Genomic DNA, 26,783 nt, shown 5'->3' with positions numbered 1-26,783 from the left:
ACTGTTTTGATTAATGAAGCCTAATATTCGCACAATTACTTGAGGAATATCATGTTATGAATTCAAAACCTTTTTAAAATGCTTCGATATCTGAAAATCGATACTTTTGAACGTTAGCATCACATATCCAGCTTCATATGTATGGGTTTCTATATTCAGTAGGTTAGTTCGGTAGTTCACGCTTGGAGTTAGACTTGAGAGGTGAAGAGCTTAGGTACGAATCCAGTTAAACTATGGTTCAACAAAACAGTTCAAACCTGCATATAAGGAAGGTCAAATGGCACCGTTACATCGACAAGTCTGTTTTTATATCAGTTTTGCATTTGTTAACACTAGGTTTAGTGTAGAGGATATTTCCAACATCATAGAGCATTAACTTTTAGCGGCACTCCCCTGATATTTGAATTATGAACCACCGCATTACGTACCTGAAGCAACATAATAAAAACACAGCAATACGTGCCTGTAGGCTTTCAACATAACAAAAATGGGTCAGGGTCACATATTGAACTCGTGTTTTAGCGCCACTCACTGGACGTTTTACTTTGAAACTGCCTCAAAACATGCAGTAAGTTACGTAATAACGATGCTGCAGAAATGTATTTAGAGGCACGTATTTTTAATGGGCCTGGACTTTTAGTATAATCCTATTGACTCAGACTTTGGAAAGCTACTATATGTGTTTTAGAGTCCTGATCTTATGAATGAAATCTTTCCTGATGAACCTTGACCTCAGAAAGGATTTTAAAAACATTATGCAGGCACTTAAAACTACAACAAAGGGACAATTTAACATAAAGTGCAAAGCTGGCATTCTACTAGCCATTTTAAGTCATTTATATAGTCGTTTGAGCAAGTCGGTTAATGTAGCTGCCTCTCAGTGAGCGATAACAGCTCCACAAACTCTGCTTCTTGCTGAGTTGATGATCTTGCTGACTCTGACAACATCTAGCAAGTTCAAAATTATCGCTCCGTTGATAAAGGCAACCAATGAGCTTCCTCTCATTCCGAAGAGCCATTGCTCTGCTCGCATCTGATCCAAACTTTTCCCCAGCAAACTCTATGCCACAAACTTTATCTTAAATGCAGATTGTTACTCATGGTAAAAAATTAACATTTTTCTGGTTCTTCTACACCAAAACAACATCCCAGTTCTGTCAGAAAGAAATGTCGCAGGCAGTCTTTTGGTGTCTTTTTTTTGTTAAGTGAGAATAACAGACCTTCGACAGAAGAGGGTGAGGTTGGTGTTGACCTTCCCTACCAAGTTGTTAGATGCCACCTTATGTATATACATTTATACAAGTCTCTAGTGTATATGTAATAACATGAACAATCATGGATCATAAAATAATGACAGATGTTGATGTAGCATGTGGTTTGCTTTGCTGCAAGTAGGTGATAAACAATCAAAGTCTTTCACCAAAGTAAACCCTCGCAATATGTCAACATCAACACCAATTTGTCTCCTTCTTGCCCAGCCTGGGTCCTCTGAGAATCAGCATGGTCCCATTGTGCTGACAGTGGTGTAGTTGAACTTAGACATGGACGCTCCAGTAGCAGTAACTTCATCGTCACCTTCCTTGAAGCCTCTTCTGCGGCAGGGCCAGCAGCAGCAGGAGAAGGTGGTGAAAAGCGCCTTTCGAAAGCGCTTGTTCATGAAGCAGTAGATTATTGGGTTGACGCAGGCAGATGTGTAGGACAGCAGGTGGATGAATGAGATGGGGGCTCCAGAAAGAGCCTCGTGGGCCGAGGGAAGGTCGAACGCTTTCCAGGTGTTGACGGAGTACAGGGGCATCCAGCAGATGAAGAACATGGCCACGATGACAATGAGCATACGGATCACTCGCTTTTTGGCCATTAGTTTAGCCTCGGACGTGTTGCTGCGGGGTCGGTCCACCTTTGCAGAGCCTGTTGGGGTAAGGACTGACATCTCCATTGAGTTGGGCCTCTTGGACACCTGGATGTAGCAGCCATCTCCATCATCGGTGCTATATAAGACAGTGGCGCTGATACCATTTTTCATTCCTAAAAAGGAAACATTGCACATTCCTCAAAAATAATCTCAGAGGGAGTATTTAGATAAATACAGATGAAGGGCAAGCTTACATTCTGAACTAGATTTGCATTTTCTGAATAAAGTACTGCTTGCAAGGCAGAATTCATATCCAAATATGATGAAAGTGTCATTGTCAGCTACATTTTAAGTTTGGAGAATTATTATAATTATTATAGTAATATATCATTATTCTTAGGCCCTGTTTACACTAGTGAGTTTTCATTTTAAAATGTTTTAAAACCCTTGTGTCTTTCACTAAACAATAACCTTCATAAGACCCCATAGCAGGTTGTATTTTGACATTCTTGAGTTTCCTTCTTTTGCACAAATTGTTACCAATAAAATGGGAAAGGAAATTACATTTCACTAATTCGAATGAAAACATCTTAATGGGTAGAGTGGTGACTCAGTGCTGAAGAGTTTGAATGCTAGATTACTGCAGCCCAGGGGAAATGGAGACATATTTATAATATTAATAGAATGTGATTTAGAGTAGAACAGTGGAATACTGTAGACATACTCAAAGCAATCCAGAAGATATAAACTTGTAAGAGCTCCATCAATGAGCAATTTAAGGCTACAATTGAAGTTTATATTTCCTGCTTTTTTCTTCTTGCTTTTTTAGGGGAGGTTGTGGAAATGTTGTCCAGCTGCAATTATATTTTCAAAAATCCAATAGGTCACATTTCATTACTTAGGAAATTGAGCCTCATTCAAAAACAGATGGCCATGGCTGTACCTGTACACACAACCAATTAAATCCTCAGGGTAGGTCATCTAATATGATCACAGTGACTAGCGTGTTTAATACCCAGTGGGATGGTCTGGGGCTTACTAAAACATGACACTAAATTAGACGGTATTGTGTTATTGACTTCATAATTGTCTCACCGCTCTGTCCCTTCTTCTGCTCCAGTTCAAACTGTATTCCACGGTAGAGTTCTCGAGAAATGAGCCCATAAGCAGTGATCATCACCACTCCAGGAATGAAGAACAGAACAAATAGCAACAGGATGCACCTAAAACAAAATTAAAGCGGTTTTGAAACTCCATTTTGAGTAATAATTGACCTGAAAGTGAAAGATTAGTCACCCTCAAGTTATCTAAGATGTAGATAAGTTTGATTCTTCATCACAACAGATTTGGAGAAATGTAGCATTACAACACTTGCTGACCAATGGATCCTCTGCAGTGAATGGGTGCCGTCAGAATGAGAGTCCAGCTTTTCACATAACATCTTGTTTACATAGGTAACCCTCGTTCCCTGAAGGAGGGAACAGAGACGTACGTCGGACAACGAATAAGAATCTCGTTAGAGAGGCCAATCTGCTTTGAGTGTAACTAAAACGAGCCAATGCACATGCAATGCATTGTATGCAATCATATGCAGCAGCTGGTCATCTCGCAGCTAAAACGATTTGTATATAATGAGCAGCAGGTGCGTTGCATCTTCAGGTTTTCGCTGAGGAGCCGAACAGGTAAGGCGGCAGCATCAGCAGGGTCCAGCGACTGTGGCGACGGGACGTACGTCTTCAGGGAACGAGGGTTACCTATGTAACCGTGACATTCCCATTCAGTCGGCCACGTTCAGAGAAGAGATCCTGTGCACTGGGGCGAGTTTGCTCTTTTCCCAGTTGACCTGAAGGTTCAACTGGCTGAGGTGACCGAGCACCAAATCCCTTTGTTTGCCTAACTGCTCCAGAGACTGAGCAAGAATGAGCCAGTCGTCGTGATAGTTGGGGATGAGAACGCCCTGTTCTCTCATGGGAACAAGGGCTCCCTCCACGACTTTTGTGAAAACACGGGGAGACAGGGCCAGCCCGAAGGGCAGAACCTTGTACTGATATGCTCGACCCTCTAACGCAAAGTGCAGAAATGGCTTGTGTCGAGGAAGAATCGAGACATGAAAGTACGTGTCCTTCAGGTCGATCACTGCAAACCAATCTCGGCGGCGGATGCACTCGAAAATGCGTTTCTGCGTGAGGATTTTGAAAGGTAGCTTGTGAAGGCTCTGATTCAAAACTCGCAGGTCCAAGATCGGTCGTAACCCACCGCTTTAAAGGCTGTAAAACCCTGACCTCATATTGGCTGGAGGGACCGGCTCAAGTTCTGCATTTAAAATCACACCTGAGGTGTTCAACTGAGATTAGGACTTTGCTTTATGCAGACCAGTCAAGTTCTTCCACACTGACTGAATCAATCATTTCTTTTTGAACCTTGCCTTATACACAGAGGCACTGCCACGTTAGAATAGAAAAGGGTCCTGTCCAAACTGTTGCAATACAATTAGAAGCACACAATTCCCTAGAATATCATTATATGCTTAAACATTAAGATGTGTACTCATGTAAATTACTAAAGTTGTCAAACCTGTTCATTGGAAGGTGGTGACCCAATACTTTTGGCAATATAGTGTATAAATACACCCACTCACTCATACATCTGTCTAAAAGTTAGCCACTTATGGTCGGATTTAATGAACACTGTTTCACCTAGACTAATAAAAACATTGTTTATTCTACAAAAGAGTTATTTATTCTGATTATAATTCTGAATTAATTTAAATATTGATAATTATCCTAAGAAGTGTGTAGTCATGCTTTGGCATAGCTTTAAGGGAACATATTCGTGATGTGCCTAACAACTCCTCTTCCCTGTAATGAAACCACTTTAATGCCCAGCCTCTCGTGGCTTATTACTGTAACAGAATATGCAGAAAGAATTAGAAAAATGTACAAGCAAACTCAGAAGAACATGGAGAGGGTACTGTTGTCGTCCCTTGCTGTCTACCTAGCAACAGCTGTCATAAAACATAAATGTGATGCAGGAGGCACCCAACAGATGTTTAAGACCCCGGCTCCTTATCAGAGCACTGCACAGTGACTGTCGCTGTGTCTCTGTTTTTGCCTCTTATGTTGAGACAAATGCAGACAGTCGATGTTGTTAAGGTACGACTAATAACAGGATGCTTTTCCAATTAAAGGAATTTTCAGAGTACAAAACAATTTAAGCTTTAAGGACAGCGTCTGTGGCATGCTCTTGATTACCACAGACAATCATTTTAAGTATGTCAGTATACAAATGAACAGGTATACACTTCCAGTGAAGTCTATGAGTCATTCTGGAGGCTTTAAAAACAAAAATGTTCTATTATTGTACCCTACTGTTTAAATTATTATTTTTTTATGTATCTGATAAAAAGTACAGTAAAAACAGTAGTATTGTGAAATATTGTTAAAATAATAAAATTACTTTTTATTAACAAAGCTACATTTTGTACATTTATTGATGAACTGTCCGAGCTGTGGTGTAGTGGTTTGTGCATGTGCTCAGGACATGTATACAGACTGCTGTTTCTGGAATAACCAGATTTGAGTCTGACCTAGGTCATGTCCTTTTTCCCACTTTACTGTCCTATAAAATAAAGTCAGATGAGCACACAACTATACTTGAACACTCACCACGCTTGCTCCACCTCGCTCTTTGGCCAGTCATGGCGGCACATGTGAGCTGTGATGTTGTTGGGCTTGATGAACTTCACCAGTGTGCTGAAGATGGGATAGGGTGTCATAATGAGGAAGGACAGGACCCAGGTGGAAGCAATTACTTTGTAGGCGTGGGATCGGGTCTGCCATGCCCGGGACTTTAGCGGGTTGCAAATGGCACTGTACCTCTCAATGGCTATAGCCACCAGACTGAAGGTAGATATGCAGACGGAGATACCTGTAATAAATCAAAAGAATATTGTAATTTTAACTGTAAAAGACTATAAAAATGTTATAGTAAGAATATGTTGACTGGCTGACTAGTACGTTACCTCACTATAAATGGTGAAAAACTGTCATAAATCTAAAAAGACATTTCACAGTTTACAGTAATGTAAACTGTGCAATATACAAGTTTACAGTAAAATATTGTTAAATGTACAGTTGTTGGAAGTGAACGGTCTTCTTGTAATTTACAGTGAAAACACTAAAGTGGCATTCCCTGAATTCCTCAGTCAAGATCTTGTCTAAACTGTTTATCCACCAAGTTTTCTGATTCAGTTGCTTCTATACGTATTCACTGCAAATCTGTTTTTATTTCCCCGAAAGCTTGATGCTTTGCAAAATAGGAAGCAAAAATACAAAGCTTAGTTAAAAAAATAGCAGAATGGCATTCTTGTTGGCGGGCATTGTAAATCGAGATTTCCGACAGCCCTTCATGTTTGAGGAATTACTGCCCCGATCGCCGGAGAGCTTTTATCTGATCTCGCCCTCCGCACCAGAGCTCATACCAAGGATATTGTTCTTTGCTTTACAAATCCCCTTCCTTCTCCGCCCCTCGAAAAACAAACAGTGAGAGGGAGGTTGTGGCTGGCACAGCATGTTGGATGTGCTGCACTGTCGCACTCTGACACTGTGTGGGCTGTAGGCCACTCACACACACTCAAGCAAATAAGATCTGCTCTCTCGTGAACTGTGTCATCTCCAGGGCCTCCACCAGACAGTCAACATAATGCAGGAGAAAAACATCCTTTAGAATCGCTATCTGATCACCAGTGTATGCCAGTAAAAAAAAAAAAAACATGACAGTGTAATTGTTTTCAGACCACACCTGAATCGTGTGCCTGTGACTTTTATGCAAATGCATAACAATATGGTCCACTGCTGCCCAGAACAGAATTGTCTTTTGGTTTTTTGCCCCTTCAAATCATTTGCCAGCAGCCCTTGTGTGTCAAATCTGACCTTGGCATTGTATTGGCTGTTGCTGGATGAGCCTTGACTTTCATTTAGGGAGGCAGTGATCCATGAAACAGTGCAGATCAAGCTCGATGCATTCATACATACGTCTACATCAGTGGCCAATTTCTCAAAGCTAGGGGCAGTGCCAAAATCTGACATCCTGCTAACTGTATTACAAATGAACAACAGTCCAATTTTGACTTGTGCTTTATAGTCTGGTTCATATTGCAGCTTATTTGTGTCGGTTCTTACAGTATGTGTTGTTTAGAAGCCAAAACCTGAAGTACATGATGCTACAATAATAGATTGTGAAATTTTTTTTAATTAAAATTCTGCGCAGAAAATTGTGATAGTTCATGTAGACTTGGCTCGTGAATATTAATCATGATGAATAAAAAATGGTTTTGAAAAATGTTTTCAAAGTATAGATTACATTAACTATTATTAACCTTTTTTCCCCTGCTTGTTCAATTTAATTTTATCAGTCAACTTTATTTCTGTAGTGGTTTTTACAATACGGAGCCCTGCTCATGACATGCAGTATATATATATATATATTTTTTTTTTTTTTTTTTTTTGTATATATATGTGTTGGGTTCACAGTGATAAAAACAGAATCAATTAGAATCAGAATCAGTTCTGATTCTATTGTAAAGAAGCTCTAAAAGTCAATAGTGTCTTTATTTTGCTCAAGTCAGTTCAGGGCTTGGTTCAGTTCAGATCAATAACAGTGTGAAGTTATTCCATTTAAAACGAGTTCAGTTAAGCTATAAGCAGTTCTTCAAAAGGCAGCAATGTTGTTATTCTGTTTGAGTCAGTTCAATGTTGATTCAATACCAGTGTCGATGTGCAAGATGTGATACATCTGCACAGAAGACAATAGTACCATCATCCAGCTTAATTCGCTTTAAGTTTTGTTTTCATCCAATGGTGTAAGTCAATGCGGTCATATTGATTATAAATTACTGAAAGTTAAGTGTCTTTCAGACCCCAACAAAGCAAGCCAAAAAGCATTACTGTTCAATTAAATTATAAATTTGTAAAATGTACACTACATGGATCATTTTCTGTTGCCATTGGGCAGAGAATTTCCAGTTTCCTGCAAGCTTTGCATGGGACTAGATGAGGAGAGTAAATATTTAAAATAAGTTTTATGTTGCATTTTGGGGGATTACCAGTATGCTGAAGAGCTGTTTTTAGGCTATACTGTATGTTGCTTTATTCAATAAGTAATTTACTCTGTAAATGTCAGTGCAATGCATCTTCATTTCTTGTACTTCATTCCAGCATCGTGCTTTATACGTAGTAAAAAAATAAAAATAAAAAATACATTTAGCATATTAGTGTGTACTGTGTATCTAGATGTAAATAGTGATTTTTTTTTTCTTCTCTCTCTCAAAGATTTACATTGATACAACTCATTTTATTAGGCTTTCTCAGTTTGCATGGTAATTGCATGGTTATTTTCCCCACAAAAACCACTGTCCACAACTGAATTAACTAAAGTGGAAGAAGTGGAAGAATATGTCTAAATGTCTAAACTAATAATTCAAGCAATAATTATTCAGCCCTGGGTCTGGACAGCATCGGCCAATCATTGAGATCCAGCCACTGGAATCATCTCTTAAAAAGTTCTCCTTACTATACCGTGCATTGTACTACGTGCATTTTATTGCTTTTCTCCATCATTAGATCATCATATGATGAATTACTGCTGCCAGGATAGAAAAAAAAAAATTGTATTGAAACATCTTTAAAAACTCAAAGGAGATGTATTTACACAGAAAAGAATGACTTCATTTAAATATGCATAAGTATTCTGACTATTGCTGACTGTGCCTGTAAAGACTAAATTAAAAATAGTTAAAATTAATATCATTCAAAGATTTGAAGTCACGTAAAGTTCTGCAGATCTAGGCAATAGCATTTGAAGCCTGGAATGTTTTCCAGTGCGTGTGAAGTTGATCAGTATACAGACTCTCCCTGGGTGCCATATGCCAGAAGGATATTCAGTGCAAAGTAGCTGTTCTGTTTTTCTTTTTTTTTTGTGATTTATGGGGTACATTGGTAACATGCCTCATTTAAGATTAGTCGAAATGAAAGTCCATCTCACCCATAAGATAGGCTACAATCTTGCACATGGCTGCTCCAAAGATGAAATCCTCCAGCAGGTTGGGAATAAGAGTGAAGGGCATGCAGAAAATAGCCATCATGAGATCACTAATGGCCAGGGAGAGCAGGAATGAGTTGGTCACTGTCCGCATTCGCTTATTCGCCACCAAAACCACAATGATGAGCAGGTTACCAAACACACTCAGCAGGAATATGAGAGAGTATAACAGTATGCGCAGAGAATCCATTTCTGAAAGACAAAGATCAAATAACAGATCAACATATTAAAGGCTTTTAAAATGACAAAATATAAACAACACTAAATGCAATATTCTAAAATAAAATATTCTAATTTGCGGCTTATTAATAGTTAATAAGGTAGTTGTTAAATTTAGGAATGCAATATGATTAGGATTAATGCAATAGGATAAGAGATCTAAAATATGGTCATGCAGAATAAGGCATTAATATGTGCTTTATAAGTACTAATAAACAGACAACATATAGTAATAGGCATGTTAATAAGCAACTAGTTAATATTGAGAATTGGTCCCTAAAACTAAAGTGTTACACCATACATCATTATTTAGAGAAATCATTTTGAAATGCATCAAATATGAAGATAAAAACATAAAACTGAGCATTTAAATATCTTAGTATGATATGTTATAACACTTATATGCATTTTGTGTAATAAAAAGTTTATATATGCTCTACTATTAAAAAGATCTCATTGCTTGAAAGATTTGTTCAAGTATTCCATATGCCAGTCTCTACAGGGTTAACTTTAGATAATAGGAAATGAAGTCGGTCATTGATGAGTTAAAAGTCTTGGGAAAGGTATGGGAGGAGGGTTTAAGTGACATTTAATTGCTCAGTTTAAAATCACTAATCACTTTTAAATATGCCAGATCATTGCACATATATTTAATTACTGTAATGTTCAAAAGGCCTCAGTTAATGAAACTCTCCACACTTGCCCTTGGTTACTTTTTGAGGTTATTTTTCATACCGTCAGCAATTTCCTGGTGGAAAATTATATATAATTACTAGCATATGGTAAAATGTTTCTCCTTAAAGGTATATATATATAGAATCTCAGTTACTGTTATACTGAGTTATATATATATATACAGTGAAATACACATTTTTTTCTACTCCACATCAGCTGGTTCTAAAACCCTTAGATAACATACATTGTTTTACCAAGTTAATCTATAAATGTCCATGTACTGTCAGGTTTTCTTGCTGACTTGCTGAATATTTAGAAGCAATAAATGCCTCTAATGGTCCTCAATGCAACCTCGTGCTAGTAATGGAAAAAAAATCCAGCCATCATCAAATAACATCCACAGAATGTAACAGCTCACTCAAACACTTAAAGCTGTGTGTTTTTTCAGACACGGCTGACGGATTGTGTTTTTCTAGCTGATCTCTGTGGCCATAAATCAGAATTTTAAAAAAGGAAATCATTCTTTCTGACATATCCCATCACTTTGTTTTAAGCAATGAGTTGGAAACTTGATATCTGTAACTGAGATTCTAATGTGTAATTGGAAAGTTGTCTGATTATTGATCAATCAAAGGGGAAATACAGTGACTAATGGAGAAAAATTGTACGAATACTGCAAAACAATATTAGACTATGAATCGTAACTCTGCTAGAGTGCCACAAACTTATAATGAATTCATTTATTAGTATCATAAATATGGAGCCTTTCATAAGACACTTCATGTTTATAATTGAAACCAAAAACTTCAGAGAATTATATGCGGGTAACTTTATTACCATATATACATATATATTTTATGTGTTTATACAAATTTTATTATTACATTTTAAACTTGCCAAATGGTTTCAAAATGTTGTTTTAACTGTTTCACGGTGAAAATCACTGGGGTGTAAAACAAAACTATAGACCCATTTGACTTTTGATACTTTTTCAAAAAGTCTTCAAGGTGAACTGTCCCTTTAAGTCTTCATTTGGTCCTGCTTTAATGATTTTTGACGTAGAAAATCTCCACATTATAAACAATCCTCCCTAAGAGTATTGAATACTAAGCCTTAATTTTGGGGCCCAAATATCAGACATTGAAAAGAAGCCATTTTTTGGCAAAGTGCAACATATTCCAGCTGCTTTCTATTACTGCCTCTGCAGACAGCACAGAGTAGTCAATGTGAGCCAGCATGAGCAGCGAGGATTATGGGTTGTGAACAGTCATATCCTGTTTGTGGCTTAGTCAGGCTAAAGCAATCAATCGAGGCCACGTTTGACTACAGCGCAGGGTTCTGTGTGTGCTCCATTACTGATCGCCTGTACCCACTGGTCTTAACGGATTAGACCCACCAAAATGCTGCTGACATCCTCAGGACTTTGATCTCATGAGAGATGTGGTCCGCATTAGTGGCTCGACACAAAATCGATCTCTTACTTTCTCTGTCTTTGTTGCGAGTAGAACGTGTTTATCAAGTATCCTCCACATGGCACTACTTTCTGTAGAACGTATTAGCCTCACTATGTGGGAGAAGCATGAAATAAACTGTTTGAGGATTGCTGTGGATTCTGTCATAGTCATGGGTTTCAAAGGCCTTGGGAAATACTTAGTAGTGTAGCATCTGCTTATGATCCTTGATGGTCATTGGGACTTCATGTCTTAAGAGACCCTTTTAGCCTTTTGACATTTGCATATAATTCACAGCCTGGCCCCACATTCTACCTTTATATGGGTGCTAAATTGCCAGTGGTTGTCCCCCCCACTGTCAAAAAGATGCTAAACAGAATTGACTATCTGTTCTCTCCATCGGACTTCAAACACATTCCAAGAGAACTAAATGACCCTCGGTACCAGGCCTGACTGACCAGTGGACTACCCCCCACGATTACAAGATACATAACACACACATAGAGATATGTTCTTTATTTAGACCAAAATTAATCAGTTACAAATGTATCTGGTATATGCATGTGTTGTGTGTATGTTTCCTTATTATATTAGCCTAGTTACCACTCGTTATTCGTATTAGGAAGCTCTAAGCATTCATATTCAGGTGTATGAATGTATCTCTGGTTTAATACCTTTTAGATGTCTCTTTCTTGATATCAAAATGATCTGCTCTTTATTCCTCAAACAATGATGTGCACTATGTGATCGTGAAATGCATCATACTATTTTTACGGTAATGTGGGAAAAATTACACCACGTCTCCAGATCAGTCATAAAACATGCAAATGAGGTGTCAAGGCGGACAAAGAAACACTTTCCCGATGAAACTATGTGCCTTGTTATTGGTCAAACTAACCAAAAAGGGTGTTACAGGGAAACAAGATAAAACTTCTCCCACACCCAAAGGTGAGTTCTTCTCTTCACCTTCGGTGCCCTGGACACACACATCACCGTGGAAAAGCTTCTGGCAGTTTTGAGTTCAGTAACTTTGGCGATTTAACGTCGGACCAGTCAACCCATGGCTGGAATGACGAAGCTTTCACTCCTAAAGGAATTCATCAAGAATCTACGCATTATACATGCACCAGGACACTTTACTCAGCACCAACAAAACCAATATGCAAGTAACCGCTTGTTAACTATTTAGATGCGCTTCTAGGCTTCGACCCCTTTTGATTAAGGTGATGTAATTCTTTGATGGTTCTAACAGGTTGTGTTTAGCTGATGTGCAAATCCTGCCATTATACTCTCTCTCTCGCTCTCTCCATGCCTTCCTTCTGTTGGCATCTATGTTTAATGTATGTTTGTGCTGAGTTCAGTGTTACATGTTCCTCTGTAGTGTAGTTTAATAAACATCCATATGTATTCACACTTGGTTGTCTGTGTCTGCGGCTCACAGAACGAGGTCACTTCAATGTTCCGGTTTTGCTACATGCTCTATGAGCGAAGTATTAGTAATGAAATAAATTTTTCGTGGCCAGAGAAATAATTTTCCTTAGAGTCAATAGACGATTAAAACTGTCCGTACTGCGGACAAACAAATCATTTTATTGTACTATTAATGCTACAGTTAATTCCTGAAGATGAATATATAATTGATAACAACCTGTTATGATTAATTATGTTCATCTCACTTTGAGCTAATTTGCTACAGTAGTGTCAGATAACTGCGGTGTGTTTCGTCTGGGATGGGATTGATTTGATTGAGGGTTAAAACAGTATGTGTCATCATTGCTGGTAATTGGATTAATATCCTATTTTGAATTCTCTCTTATATTATATATGCTTCAAACTAGATTCATTTTGCATAAATGTACAAAGGTGTTCCTTTGAGGCTGCTGCCCGAGTGACAAGCAGTTGTACTCCTGAGGGTATGTCTGAAACATTACATTCAGTTCAAACTCATGTATGCTTTCATAGAAGTATCAACAGTAAGAAAAAGGAGAGCTTTAGATGGGTTCTTAGTCACTATTTAAATGGCAAAGCTTGTAAAAAAAATATACCCTCTGATAAAATGTGCAAAAATGTGTAGAATGCAGCAGCCTCAAAGGAACACGTTTGTAGGTGCTTGATTTGAGAAAAGGGATTTAAAAAAAAAAAAAAACACTGGGTGGATTTTTATCATTATAGAATGGATGTGTACACACACTTCCAACACACATTTATATTCAAACAACTTGTAAAGTGAATTTTGCATCCGTTGACCCCTTTACAGCATTACAATTTTAAAAGTGTACTTAACAATTATGAAAGTGTACTTACAGTAGGTGGTCTTTTGTTTAAGTAATATGATATTATCGTCAAGCACAGGTTTTTAAAAATATACAGTAACATTTAATGTGTACTTGTTACATATGTTACATGTACGTACTATTATAATAACAATTATTTATGCATAAGTACATTACAATTACAAGTAACCCTATAAGCCAAACCCTAATCCTGTCCCTAACCATATAGTAAGTAAATGTAGTTAATTAATATTATTCAGTACTTAAACAAGGACACCTTAAAATAAAGTGTAACCAAATATACTTTTAAGATTAGAAGTACTACAAATGCACATTCAATACAATTAAGTGCACTTCTTTTTTCACAAGGGTTGTTAGGGTATGTTTACATCACAATAATGCACTTTTTTTTCCTTTGCTTGATTTCGCATTCAGGCATTGTCAAAACGACCCCCATTTACACACAGCGAAAATGACTAAAAATGCTGTATTATGTATGCCAGGCCAGTAGTTGGTGATGTCACTTTTTTAAAGAAACACCACATGCACTACATGCACATACCTATAGACTGAACACATAATAAGCAATGCACATGATGCCACCACTGTCACAAACTCATGTTTTCTTAGTTTTGAAAACGATACGTCTCCAAAAACATGCACCTTAAAACCCGTATTCAAAAGTTAGCATTTTTAAGCCCCCAAAACGCCACTGATGTGTAAATGAAACGCATTGAAAACAGTGTTGTGAAAAACCACCTTAGACCGCCCGCCCACAAAGACCAAACAGGCTGAGTGACATTTTTTATAAACAGAAACATATAAAAAAAATCAGAAACACACACTGGTGAATGCAAACAACTCAGTCAGGAGAAAAGATTTAGGAAGAAAGAGACAATAAATTAGATTACAGAGAATGAAACCCTTGCCAATTGAAATGTTACAAAGGGGCCGTCTAATCGAATTCAATTACTCTTTCTTTTGTACTCTTCTCCCTGTGGATGAATGTCTCCCTCAGTATATTTCATCATGCAGTCTTGGCATATGTGACAGATGTTTGTTTCAGAATGATCTCTCAACATGTCCTATCTCGCAAAAACCTGTTCTGTCAACCTTTGCAAGTCACATCACTATTCAAACCATCCAAGACAGCATGGTGTTTAAAACTGCCAGTCACTTGCTGCACGTGAGGGACTAGCACGAATTAGGTCAGTATAAAACTAAACACTGCTGGTCATTGATCATTTATTTAGTCCTATGAGACTGGTATCCACTAATCTTAAAAAAAAAAAAAAAAAAAAAAAAAAATCTATTTGGACCATTCAGAGGGTGATGTTTCATTCAAACCACCATACACTCTTACAAATAAAGGTTCTTTATTGGCATCTATGGTTCCAGGGAGAATCTTTAACATTCATGGAAACTTTTCATTTTACAAAAAGTTCTTTAAAGTGGAACGATTGTTGGTATGTCCTTAACACTGGAAGAAAAATATGGTTCTTTTAAGATCTGTTAACTGAAAGGTTATTTCTGGAACTCAAAATTGTTCTTCTATCATTGCTGCGAATGTAGTTTCGTGTTTAAAAAGGGTACTTTCTTGCTTACAAACTGACATTGGCTTGCATAACATTAAGTTGCATTATATTATATTACATTCTATTACAAACCTAAATCAACAGGGTCAAATTTAATAACAGCTTGTGCTTGTGTAAACCCTATTTTGGCATTAAAAATCTACTGTCAGTATTTATTAAAGGTGAAAAGTGCAGTGAAAAGAACGGACAGTTATTTTTGCAGCTTACCTTATTGCTTATCCATCTGAAGAAGTTAATGTTTGAGATGCAAAATGTATGGGAGTATGGTAAAATACTTAAAATACTTTAAATAATGTGAAAAAAAACGTATAGCATGATGTCTTCCATACTTTACATTATCTAAAATGTGTATGCAAGATATACAGATCGTTAAATCAGATGGATATTGTTTAAAAGTGAACTGAATATTTGTTAAAGGATGGGATAAACAACAGCTCATGTCATTAAATGCCTTGGCTGTATCCCACATAAACAAAACATCACTATGATTTCTCATCATCCCTCATGCATTTCCATCTCACAACACATCACCTCTAGAGCCGCACAGCTACTGTTTCAGCTGAACTTCCCCTTTCCAAAACTCTACCATTTACGAATAAAGATCTCAAACCAGAGAAGGAATGCATGAAAAAATTACAATCAAGAGGAATCGAGATATCATGAACGTTAGTTGCATGAATTATGAATCTACGGCGTGTGACTGCATGAATATTTTAGATTTGTGTAAACTGTGTTTCCTCACATATCAACAGCATTTCACATACTCCAAGTCATTGTTATAACCAGTGCTATAATACTTGTCTAATTGTTGCCTTAAGGAGGTATTTTATTTATTATTATTATAATCATATTTTATTTATTATTAATATCTATACCTTCATATTCTTTTTTTTTTTATATATATATATTAACTTAATTATCGCACTTTCACATTTGCACAAATCAAGAGAATGTCCTTTTGCATGGTTTGCTTAAAGTGTGATACTTGATTTGGGACAGAAAAAAAAACCCACTGACAACCGGTGCGGCCAACCCAGTGCCATACTTAAACTCAAGAAGCATACCCTAAATCAGATTGTTTTTGCTATGTTTAAAAATGTTTGTAATACAAGTTAAAGCTGCATTGCAAAGCATAAGTACATTGCCTTTAATTTTGAACTGTCACTGCCTTAAATGAATGAGTAATTGCATGCGTGTGATGAATAGAACCATTGTTTTCATTCATTTATAATGGATGTTTGAAGCACTTAAGTTACTGGAGTAATGCTTACTTGGATTGCATGCTTTTAGCAAGTAAATTATATTGCTGTTCAAGTAAATACAACTAATAAACTCCAAGTTGCAGGAAATGTTACATTAGTTAGCTAAACTTAAACAAATGAATTTATTGTACTTAATCATTTAGTTGTTGAAGATAGTGATTCTGAGTTACCAGAACTTGCGTGTAAGTTTAGAATACTAAATAAACCTTTCTTAGTACAAATTACTATTCTTATTTCACTTCACTTGGTACTTTTTTTAAGTAAGGTTTACTCATTTGAATTTACTGTGTCCAGATTTATTTACAAAAAGAAAACAATACAGCAAAAAATAAAAAATAAATAAAAAAAACACTATTATACTTTTTCTTGAGCAGAATATCTCAGTGGAGATTGTTAAACTCCAACTGACATTTTTGCCAGACAATTATGCTTAATAAATTGAGAGAAGCTGAAATCGTGATCTTGATTAAAATACAATTTATTGTGCAGCCCTAGCTGCTGCGCAAAATTACTTTTTTTATTTTCTTTTTTTTTTTTGAGCCACAGAAATATATTAAAATATAGAGATTTAAAAATATAACATAAAATCTGAGAATAATATATGGCCCCAATAAATAGTGTTTTCTTTGAATTTTTCAAGAGTAGTAAAACTCTTCTAAATCCTGGTTTACTTTTGCTTTAGTACTATAGTTTTAAAGTAGTAATTCACCAACATTGATAAAGCCGTGAGTTACAAACAGTTCCATCACTGTTGCAGCAACAAGTGATCAATTCAAAAATAGATCAATGTCTAATCATGGATTTTGGGAGAAAGCTCGATTGTCAGGCAAAGTCAGAGGTTAACAGTCCATTTAGGCTGTAATCAATAATCCCAAAGCAGCAAAGCAATCCATGCTGTTTCCTGAATGATATTTTGTAATTGGTAGCCTATCTACAGAGAGGCCAAGTGCCTGTCCGTAATTGAAATAATCAACTATTCTCTAATTACTCACAACATGAGAAACCTCAGGAAAAACATTCACCTGCAGCTTGTTTTTGTTAGCCATGTACTGTGGTATATTTTGAAGAAATCCAGTTATGTTATGTGTATTTTGTGAAATAGAGACTGCATAATATACATTTTTTTTCTGTACCCGTATCCCAAAATGCAATCTGCATGATTTGACCTTCTGTTTCCAGTATAATGAATGAACTATTTATTTTCTCAACACACCTATTTTTACTCATTATTTGATCAGAACACCAAAAGAAAAAATGTCACTTACTATTTTTTAAAGAATAATAGTCAGCACAATGTTGTGTGGCATTGTGTGGCAAGTACTAAGCTGTTGGAACAGCCTGTCTCTATGCAATCTTAGTGTGACTGAATACCCAGCATTCCTCCGTATAAACGTGTTCAAAGTCTTCAAGCTGTGTTCTTAGAGAGATTCGTGGCTGTAGCTCATTCCTGCAAAATTATTACCTTAAGTGACCCCTTAGTTTGCTTATCTCCTTCTGGATTATTCAGACCTACTGTATAGTGTAAACAGCTGTATAGTACTGGGAAATGTTCTGCTGTTTACATTCAAAGTCCCAATATTAGTGAAGTGAAGTGAAGTGAAGTGACATACTGCCAAGTATGGTGACCCATACTCGGAATTCGTGCTCTGCATTTAACCCATCCAATGTGCACACACACAGCAGTGAACACACACACCCGGAGCAGTGGTGCACACACACAGCAGTGGAACACACACCCGGATGCTGCGGCGCCCGGGGAGCAGTTGGGGGTTCGGTGCCTTGCTCAAGGGCACCTCAGTCGTGGTATTGAGGGTATAGAGAGCGCTGGACATTCACTCCCCCCACCTACAATCCCTGCCGGCCCGAGACTCGAACCCACAACCTTTGGATTACAAGTCCGACTCTCTAACCATTAGGCCACGACCTCCCCTTACATTATGTGAGCAAAACACAACAGAAACTGATCATTTCCTCCCGACATCGTGAAATCAATCTGCAGAGAGTCTGGGAGCTTTGCAGGTGTTAGTAACCATAAAAGTGTCGGAGGGTGAGATTGCATCAGGACAGGCTGTGTCTGAGTGGAAGAGCCCACACAAGTTTACAACTGAAGTCTCAAGTGTTAGGTAAAGTCGTTATCGATGGCAACAATTTTATAAACATTCAGAAAATGTTGAAGTTATTAGGAACTGAAAACATATAACTGAGTTATACTGAAAACAGGACTAACTGCACATGAAACTGTTGCAGTGTAATAATTTGTCCTGGACTCTGGACAAAAATGACACTGAAACTGGCAAAACTACCCCAAATAATTAACATTTGGCAGCAAAAAAAGGCCCTATAGTCATTTCCTCCTTTTTAACTATTATATTAACTATTACAGTAGTGGGCAAAATTCTTAGAACACTTGGCATATTTAAGAGGTTTCAGTTGTTTTTGTTGAATTGGCCGTTACAATACCCATAAATCTATTGCCGGAACTATCTGCGATGGAAGGAATCTGCTGGAACACTGAAAATTATGGACTGGCCCCCTCAAAGTCTGGACCTGAAACCCATCAAGTAAATTTGGGGTGAGTTGGAAAATAAACGGGACAGATCAATTGTACATTCAAAGTAAAGCCTTTGACTTGAGTTGCAGAAGGCATGGGATAACATGGGAAATACTGCCATTTTAAAAAAAGAGTTAACTGCAGACACTGCTTTCTTTCCAAACACAAATAAATGAAAATCTTAAAAAGGATAAGTAATGCAATGTGGACACAAATGTATAATTATTGGTCTCTTAAATTACTGAGTAGCAAATGTTTGTGAGTCGTTTGCTTCTACATTAGAGCCAAAAACAAAGGTAATGCCATAATTTGGATTAGGATCACTGTCTGATGTGCCGAGGACAAATTTGTCAATTAAGGCCATTACAGCTACTCAGGCACACTGCATACTGCAATAATAACATTGCAATGTTCCCTTCTGTCTTTTTACTGTGAACAGTGTGAAAAATTTATTCTGCATTGCTGACTGCTGATTCATTGCATCTGTATGAAGCCATACAGCATTCATAAGAGACCCCTCATAACCCACTATGAAGAGAAGTTTAAAGCAGTAAATTATCTAATGACTGGATTCAATCATTGGTGTCAATCATCATCATCAAGATCTGTCAAGGAAGTTTATTAATCACTTGTTGGCCACAAATGTTGCTATATTAAGCCAAAGCATGACGTTCTGCTAACCTCATCTTAGCTTCATCACTGGACTCATCTAAATGATAAGAGCTCATGACTGAAGACCTCATCCTGAGCGAACTCAACAAGCGTGTCACCTGAGATCAGAGGTTGCATTGTTTCAGAGCAAATGACTATGGACTATGTACTTACATTTAAATTAATCGTTTAGTACAATGCACTTATTGTATACATACATGTTTTACATTGTACTTATATTTAAAAAATACCTGCATGTAATTACATCTGTAATTAATTTCTGTATTTACATTTATAATTACACTGTTGACCCATCCCTTACAACCTAACCCACCCTTAAACCTACCCATACCACCAAACCTGTCACTAACCTTACTCATATCCCACCTCAAAGTGTTTTGTAATACAATATGACCACAATAAGTAATTGTACTTATTTTTTGATGTAAGTACATAGTCGTTAAGGCCACTTAATATACAGTGGGACCCTGCCATGAAATCTTAAATAAACAAATAAATCTAATTGTGAGAAATTGTATTTGAAATACATTTATTTCATGCTAAGTATATTACATATACATTTACACACTATTTTCAGTGTACTAAACTGGTATACTTAAAGTCTGCTAAACAGAACAACTAATTTTGTACTTAATACACTTTAATTGTGCGGAAGTAGTGCTGAAGTCCAACTAAAGATATACTGAAGCATATTTGATTGTGCTAAAGTGGAACTATTGCAAGTACACTTCAGCTGCACTATAAATATCTTGCATTCCGTCACACCCATGGACGTTTTGTTGTATTTTCATTCCCCATGTGCTCTGTGCAACCTTTTTCCTCATGTCTGATTGTGTCATTATGTTCAGGTGTGTCTAGTCATTATCCTCATATAAGTTGCATTCAGTTCTGTGTTTCTTTTTATCGTTATTCTTCTTCTTTTTCGTGCGTTCACTCCTGCACCACACCGTGACACATTTAAAGACTGATATTATTCAAAGATTATATTCAGTGGCGGAAATATGCTTCCATACAAAACAAATAGGCTTATAATAATAAAAGATCCATTCACAATGCAAATCATTGCATTGCCAAGTACAGTGAAGAGATTGACTATGATTCACAGAAAATCACTGAGATGACATTGATTGCCTGAAGCATGTGCACGCCATCCTGGAGTCATCATCAAGAAAAATGAATGAGTGTGCAGTCACAGTGTATGCTACAAGTCCAGAATCTGTGGATTTGAAGAGCACTGTTGGAGCACTGTGTGATGGCGATAATGACAGGCGTGTGTTTGATGATCAGGGTTTATACTGAACACAAGAACAGAGAGTCCAACAGCCTCTGCTGATGGAGGAAATGGACAGCAAATATGTGTATTGTCGAGCAGTCTCTGATTAGGCTCCTCAGTGGCAATGCACTAAATTTAGCCTGCGCCCGGAGGTATGCTGAACGCTTCCATCAAAGCACCCAGAGAGAAAGAGGAGAAATCACATTTTTGCTGTAAAATGTGAGCATGTGTAGTAGTGTGTATCAAAGAGCTGTTTCGACCTCAACTGACTTCTTAAATTACGTTTATAATGAAGAAGTCAAGTTGATTGAGTGAATATTCATAAGTAAAACCATTTAAATGTTAAATGTAGCACATTTTCACAATTTATGTTATCTAACAAACAGTGTTTGAAGTAACTAGTTTCATGTAATGGCATTACGCAATTTAATTATAAAATAAAAATGCAAAAAAAATCTTAATAATTTCACACACACATAGTTAATGGATTACTTTCCCAAATTACATTGACTGCTCTGAAATATGAGACATCAATGTTTCAAGAATTTATGACAGAATAGGCCTCATGCTTATTCTAGACTGTTTTACTTCCTATTTGGGTTTATGTATATGCTTTATTTTTTAAGGTTAACCATTTATGCCAGTGTTTCCTGTCATAGCTATGCAAAGACTGATTTTAAATATGTAGTCAACCTCAGATCGATCTCAATGAAAAAGAGGTGCTAAAATATGGCTGTGGTGGCTGTACTTTAAAATTGGATTATTATAATCTAAATTAAAGCAATAAAGATTTTGAAAGTCAGTAATTAGTGTTGAGTACTACTGTAAGGTTAAAGCTAAATGTTTGAAAAAGATTAACAGTTATAAACTTTCATTAGAAATGTATAATAGTAATCAAATATTATCAGTTACATTAATAAAGTAATTGAAATTTTAAATAGGGTAATTTGTAATCTGTAACCTATTACATTTCCAAAGTAACCTTCCCAACACTGCTAATAAGCATTTTTATAGTGATGAACAATGACTTGTTTTTGTTATTTATTTTTTGCTTTTTGTCATTATTTTTAATCACATATAATTACTGTTGTTTTGTTTTCTTGTGCATATATTATTTTAATTCAGTTATATCTAGTTAAATTAGTCTAAAATGGCTCTAAAAATGATCTAATTTACAGTTTTTCTCGATTGGCAGCACGCTATAACTGATTCATTCACAAGCTACTTTTAACACATTTGACCTGTTTGCACACACGTTCCAGTTTTCTCAGTGTTTTCTGCAAAATCTCTACACAAAAACATGTAATCCTGGTAGTGGGAGACAAAGAGGAATTGGAGGGGGAAATAAAAATGAAAGGGATGAGGTCAAAGGTCATTTGTTCCTGATGAAATACAAAGCATTATAGTTGACCATGTTCTTCTGCATGCATTGACCATGAGGGAAGTTGGTCTACAGGCTCATCTACAAGGTTTCAATACTACTTACACGTACAATATACTGTAATTACAGTACATAGCAGCAGCACTTCAGATGTAAGAACTTTTATTATTCTATGTACAGTAAATACTGTAGCACATGTTGTACTCCCTCAGACTCATTATTGATTTGTAGCCAAGTAGTCTTTACGTGTACTCTATTTTTGCAGAACTGAGAGACGACTGTCTAGGCGAGGCAGAGAAGTCTTTTATCAGAAGACTAAGAAACTGCTGTAACAGATAAGGATATTACCAATACTGTAATGCAATTTGGCAGAGGATGCTGAATGAATGAGTTAATTTACAGTAACTGACAGTAAATTCCAATGCGTGTTTACTGTATTTTCAGCTGTTTGGTCTTTGAACTTTTCTCTTCTAGTGCTTTTCATCTACTGTAAGATCTCTTTACAGTAGTTTCTTAAAGTTTATTGCTGAATTTTACTGTATTTGCACCCCTCTATTTAACCCTGTAACAGACATTGACTAGCAAAAGGATTCCTATTTCCCAAAAGGAGGTTTTTGTAACAATGTTTTGAATTGATCTCACTAGTGTTCTCTCGGCAGGAAAATAGTGTGTGTATTTGTATCATCTGAGGACTGGACCAAATACAGAAATACTGATTTTGGTTCCCCACAAGGGAGGTCCAGGGATATTCAGCCTGCTTCCGCCGCTCGCGGCGATGGCTGTGCTGCCGCCGCCTACAGAGAGTATGGCAAGCCCGCCCGCAAAGAGTATGGCAGGCCCACCGACACTTGTTCCAGCGCTTCTTGATATGGCGCTACCTATGGAGTTTGATGAGCCCACTCTAACCCCAGAATCTCCCTCGTCTCCGCTGGTCCCGTCCAGCCCTCCTTCGCCTCAGCTGGTCCCGTCCAGCCCTTCGTCTCCTGAGTTCCCCAAGTCGGCCAGCTCCACTCCTTGCAAGGGCCCTCCAGTGCCTGCTCCTCGCAAGTACCCTCCTTCGTCTCCGCTGGTCCCGTCCAGCTCTCCTGCGTCTCCGCTGGTCCCGTCGAGCTCTCCTGTGTCTCCGATGGTCCCGTCCAGCTCTCCTGTGTCCCCGCTGGTTCCATCCAGCTCCGCGCCTGCAGCGCACCCTCAAGTGCCCGCTCCTCCAGAGCGCCCTCAAGTGCCCGCTCCTCAATGGCTCCCAGAGGGGAACTTCCCCAAGAATTTTTTTTTTGGGGGGGCCATATAGTCACGGCCTGTGTGGCCAGGCCAAGGGCCAAGGCCACGGAGCTCCCGGATCCGCCATGGCCTCCCGAGTCCCCTGATCCGCCCTGGAGGCTTCCCGTGTCTCCTCCCTGTCCTGGCTCTGCTCCAGCCTCCAGGGCGCCCGCTCCCCCTCCCCTGTGTGTATGTTACGGTGCAGGACGCACCTTCCGGGAGGGGGGCGATATCTGTCATGTGTCGGTTTCCTTTCAGTTCTGTTTTGACCATATTTGGTGTTTCCTGTTCTTGTTTCCTGTAATTAGTTCATTATTAGTCTATCATCATTAAGTATTCTCACCTGTGTTCATCTCGTTTGCTCATTCGTCTCTGTCTTTATAAGCCTTTAGTTTCTTGAGTTTCATCGTCCAGTCTTAAAGTAACCGTTTTGTTGGAAACGTTTGCTATTCCTCATTAAAGTTCCTTTTCATCATATTTCTGGATCCTGTGTTCCCTGGTGCACGTTACCGTTACACCAATGTTTGAGTTTGACTAAAGAAAACATGTTTTTGACTGAACTATTTGATTTTGACCTGGAAGTTTGAAGTTTGCACAAGTTGTAGTTTTGAGATTGTTTATAGTTGTGAGAAAATGCAAAATGACTATATGTAAATGGTGAATTGTTTCATGAATTGTGTGCAATCGAGAATAACTGTAACATTCACATTTGTTCTTTTAAAAATCCAGTCACAACCATGAAATTTTCAATCCTATTAAAGTGCACAACATCGTGAAGCCTTGGGGACGCTGTGATTATGATTTGATATGTTGCAAGTGGCAGTTGGAGCCAGTCATATTATGTCTATCACTAATCTAATATAAGGAAAATTTGTCTGAGAAATATTTAACATCTGCTTTCTTCCAGCAAAGCTAACTTTATTGCTAATATTGGTTTTCCTCTCTTTAATACTTTGGAATATTTCATGCTTTATTTATGTTTTAAAGTTAACATTTAATGCGGATATGTAGAATTTGTCATCACTTCATTTGCACAAGATACATAATCTCTTGACGTGCTAAAACAGACCCTCGTATCATGATGCCCAGAGGGTGATGCAGTGAACTCTGCTGTATTATTAACTTGCTTTGGCAGTGATTCTAAAAACAGTGGAAAGGCTACAAACTCTGTTTCTTGTATAGACACTGCTGGCTTCATTTTGATTTGTGAAATAAATGAACTCATGTAATCCCCCCCATTCGGTATGAGCACATGCATTATACTCCTTAGACAAGGCCTAATGAAACAATTGCATATACCTTTATAAGGGTTAGTGAAAGTGTTTTTTACTTTGCCTCATTAAATGTAATTTTAAACTTTTATAAATTAAACCAACATTTATTAAAAACAGGGCTTTATGTTTCCCCACTGATCATGAATGTGACCACTTATGTATTGACATTGTATTGTACTGTATAATTTATAAGAGTTGGGGATTATTCAGAGCTATTATATATCCCAAATATGCCATGCTATATGGAGCATGACTGAGATTGTAATTACAGAACTCTGGTCATGTGCTTATCTACAGCAGCCATGTAAAAATATTTTTATGAAATCTTTATATATAGCGTATATATATATATATATATATATATATATATATATATATATATAAATATATATATGATTTGACTACAGTTGACACTAATACACTAACAGCCCTTCATAGACCCTTCACTCGCAGGTGTCTATTTAAATAGCCTATAGACTACATCTGGTTTCTTTACATCTGGCGACTTTCGTGGACTGATGCAAATACGGCATCAGACTAAACGAGGTTATCGCAGTTCTCTGCAGTTACAAATAAAACTGCAGCGATGCTGGCAGAAATGAATTTACAGTTTCCCAGGATGTAAAAACCATTGTCCTTTCCCTAACACCCCATCATACAGTGATTGTAGTAGGCTATTATATAACAACACTTTGAAGAAATGCCGTGAATAGGCTACCGTGTCGTATTCTACCTGTTCAAAGGTAAGGAGTGCAACAGGACAAACACATGGCATGGTATGTCATTTATTTCCAGAAAGCGAAATATTCAGTGAATTTTAGGGGATGGAAGTTTAAGGACATTTCTCATAACCTGATTTTCTGGAAGCAATCTCTTCAGGTTCATCTAGCGCAACCGAATTGTATTTGGCGCTTCCAGAACGCAAAACGTCCAGTATCTATTAGACTTTTTTAACAACACTTTTTTTATACTCTCGATACATAAATAGCGTATATCATAAAGCCTATTGCCTTGCCTATATATGTTTGATGAACCCTACGAAAAGCGCAGAGTACTGTTACCATGGTTACCTCCTCAGTCGAACGCGTGCATTTAGAGCGTTCTAACTAAAACTTCCACCAGTCTAACTTGAATTGTGCTTACCAAAGTGTTTAATATACTTTTAACACCCGCAACCACTTCCTGATTTTACGTCAAGCCATTGGAGGATGCTTCGACCTCTCCATGGTGTCAGAACAGGTTCATGACAAGCTTTGGTACCTCATAGTGAAGGAGAACGAGTGTCTTGAACGAATGCGACGTTCTAGTATTGAGTGTGTGTCGGGAGATCCTCACCTCTGGGGCGCGCCGGTTCCGTCTTGGGCAGCAGAAGCGGGTCTCCGCAGGTGCCGTTGGGAATCTCCAGACTCCCGTTTAAGGTCTCGTTCAGAACCGAGCTGTTCTGAAGCTGAAGGCATGCCCAAATCCCAGATGTATCATTTAGCGTTTGTAAATCCATTTCGGACCTAACCACAACTATTTTATATTAGTAGTTCGCAATTATCCGTCAACAATAAGTGTCTAAACGAGAGCGCAAAGAGCTGCTTAGAGAGCAGAAATTTAAAGAGGATAAATTAAGAATCAATAAAAAGTTAAGTAGGGTGAAATAAGATTAGCTCACGCTGAAATAAAGCGTTGTTGCTCAGCAGTGTGTTGAAGGCACAGTTGCTCTGTGTGAGAATGTGATGAAGCGCGGAGCGCCACTGAGTCTCCTCTCACGCGTGGACTGGGCTGAGGGTTTATTGATGAGCTCTTAAACAGCAGGGGTGGGAATTTAGGGGTGAGCCGGTGGGATTCAGGGATTTGAGCATCCTGGAGAGGAGGAGACATTAAAGGGAGTTTGTGGAGTACGCGCACATGGAGATTTAGGAGAACGTATGAATGATGTGGCAGGTGGAGTGAAGCATC

At 37.7% G+C, this 26,783-nt stretch overlaps 1 protein-coding gene across 1 annotated transcript; it reads right to left on the bottom strand.

Moving 5' to 3' along the window:
• Positions 1–1,203: 1,203 nt before the first annotated feature.
• cckbrb (cholecystokinin B receptor b) lies at positions 1,204–26,569 on the bottom strand. The gene is made up of 5 exons (XM_079426904.1): positions 26,172–26,569; positions 8,894–9,142; positions 5,518–5,779; positions 2,948–3,075; positions 1,204–2,025 (listed from the first exon to the last, which is right to left on the bottom strand). Exons 1-5 carry the CDS (start codon positions 26,332–26,334, stop codon positions 1,496–1,498), a joined length of 1,332 nt encoding a protein of 443 aa, XP_079283030.1. The 5' UTR covers positions 26,335–26,569; the 3' UTR covers positions 1,204–1,495.
• Positions 26,570–26,783: the final 214 nt, after the last annotated feature.

This window comes from Barbus barbus (assembly GCF_936440315.1).
Source record: "Barbus barbus genome assembly, chromosome: 10".
NCBI classification, from domain to species: Eukaryota; Metazoa; Chordata; class Actinopteri; order Cypriniformes; family Cyprinidae; genus Barbus; species Barbus barbus.
The sequence above is the reverse complement of the archived record's forward strand: the minus strand, read 5'-3'. Positions and strand labels throughout refer to the sequence as shown.

What these genes read in the sequence shown, in the direction of transcription:
- cckbrb (XM_079426904.1), bottom strand. Translation starts at nt 26,334, where the DNA reads ATGGATTTACAAACGCTAAATGATACATCTGGGATTTGGGCATGCCTT. An exon ending in GATTGTAGCCTATCTTATGG is followed by an intron (nt 5,780 to 8,893) that starts GTGAGATGGACT and finishes GATTTATTACAG; the next exon opens with GTATCTCCGTCTGCATATCT. An exon ending in AGCGAGGTGGAGCAAGCGTG is followed by an intron (nt 3,076 to 5,517) that starts GTGAGTGTTCAA and finishes ATTTTGTTTTAG; the next exon opens with GTGCATCCTGTTGCTATTTG.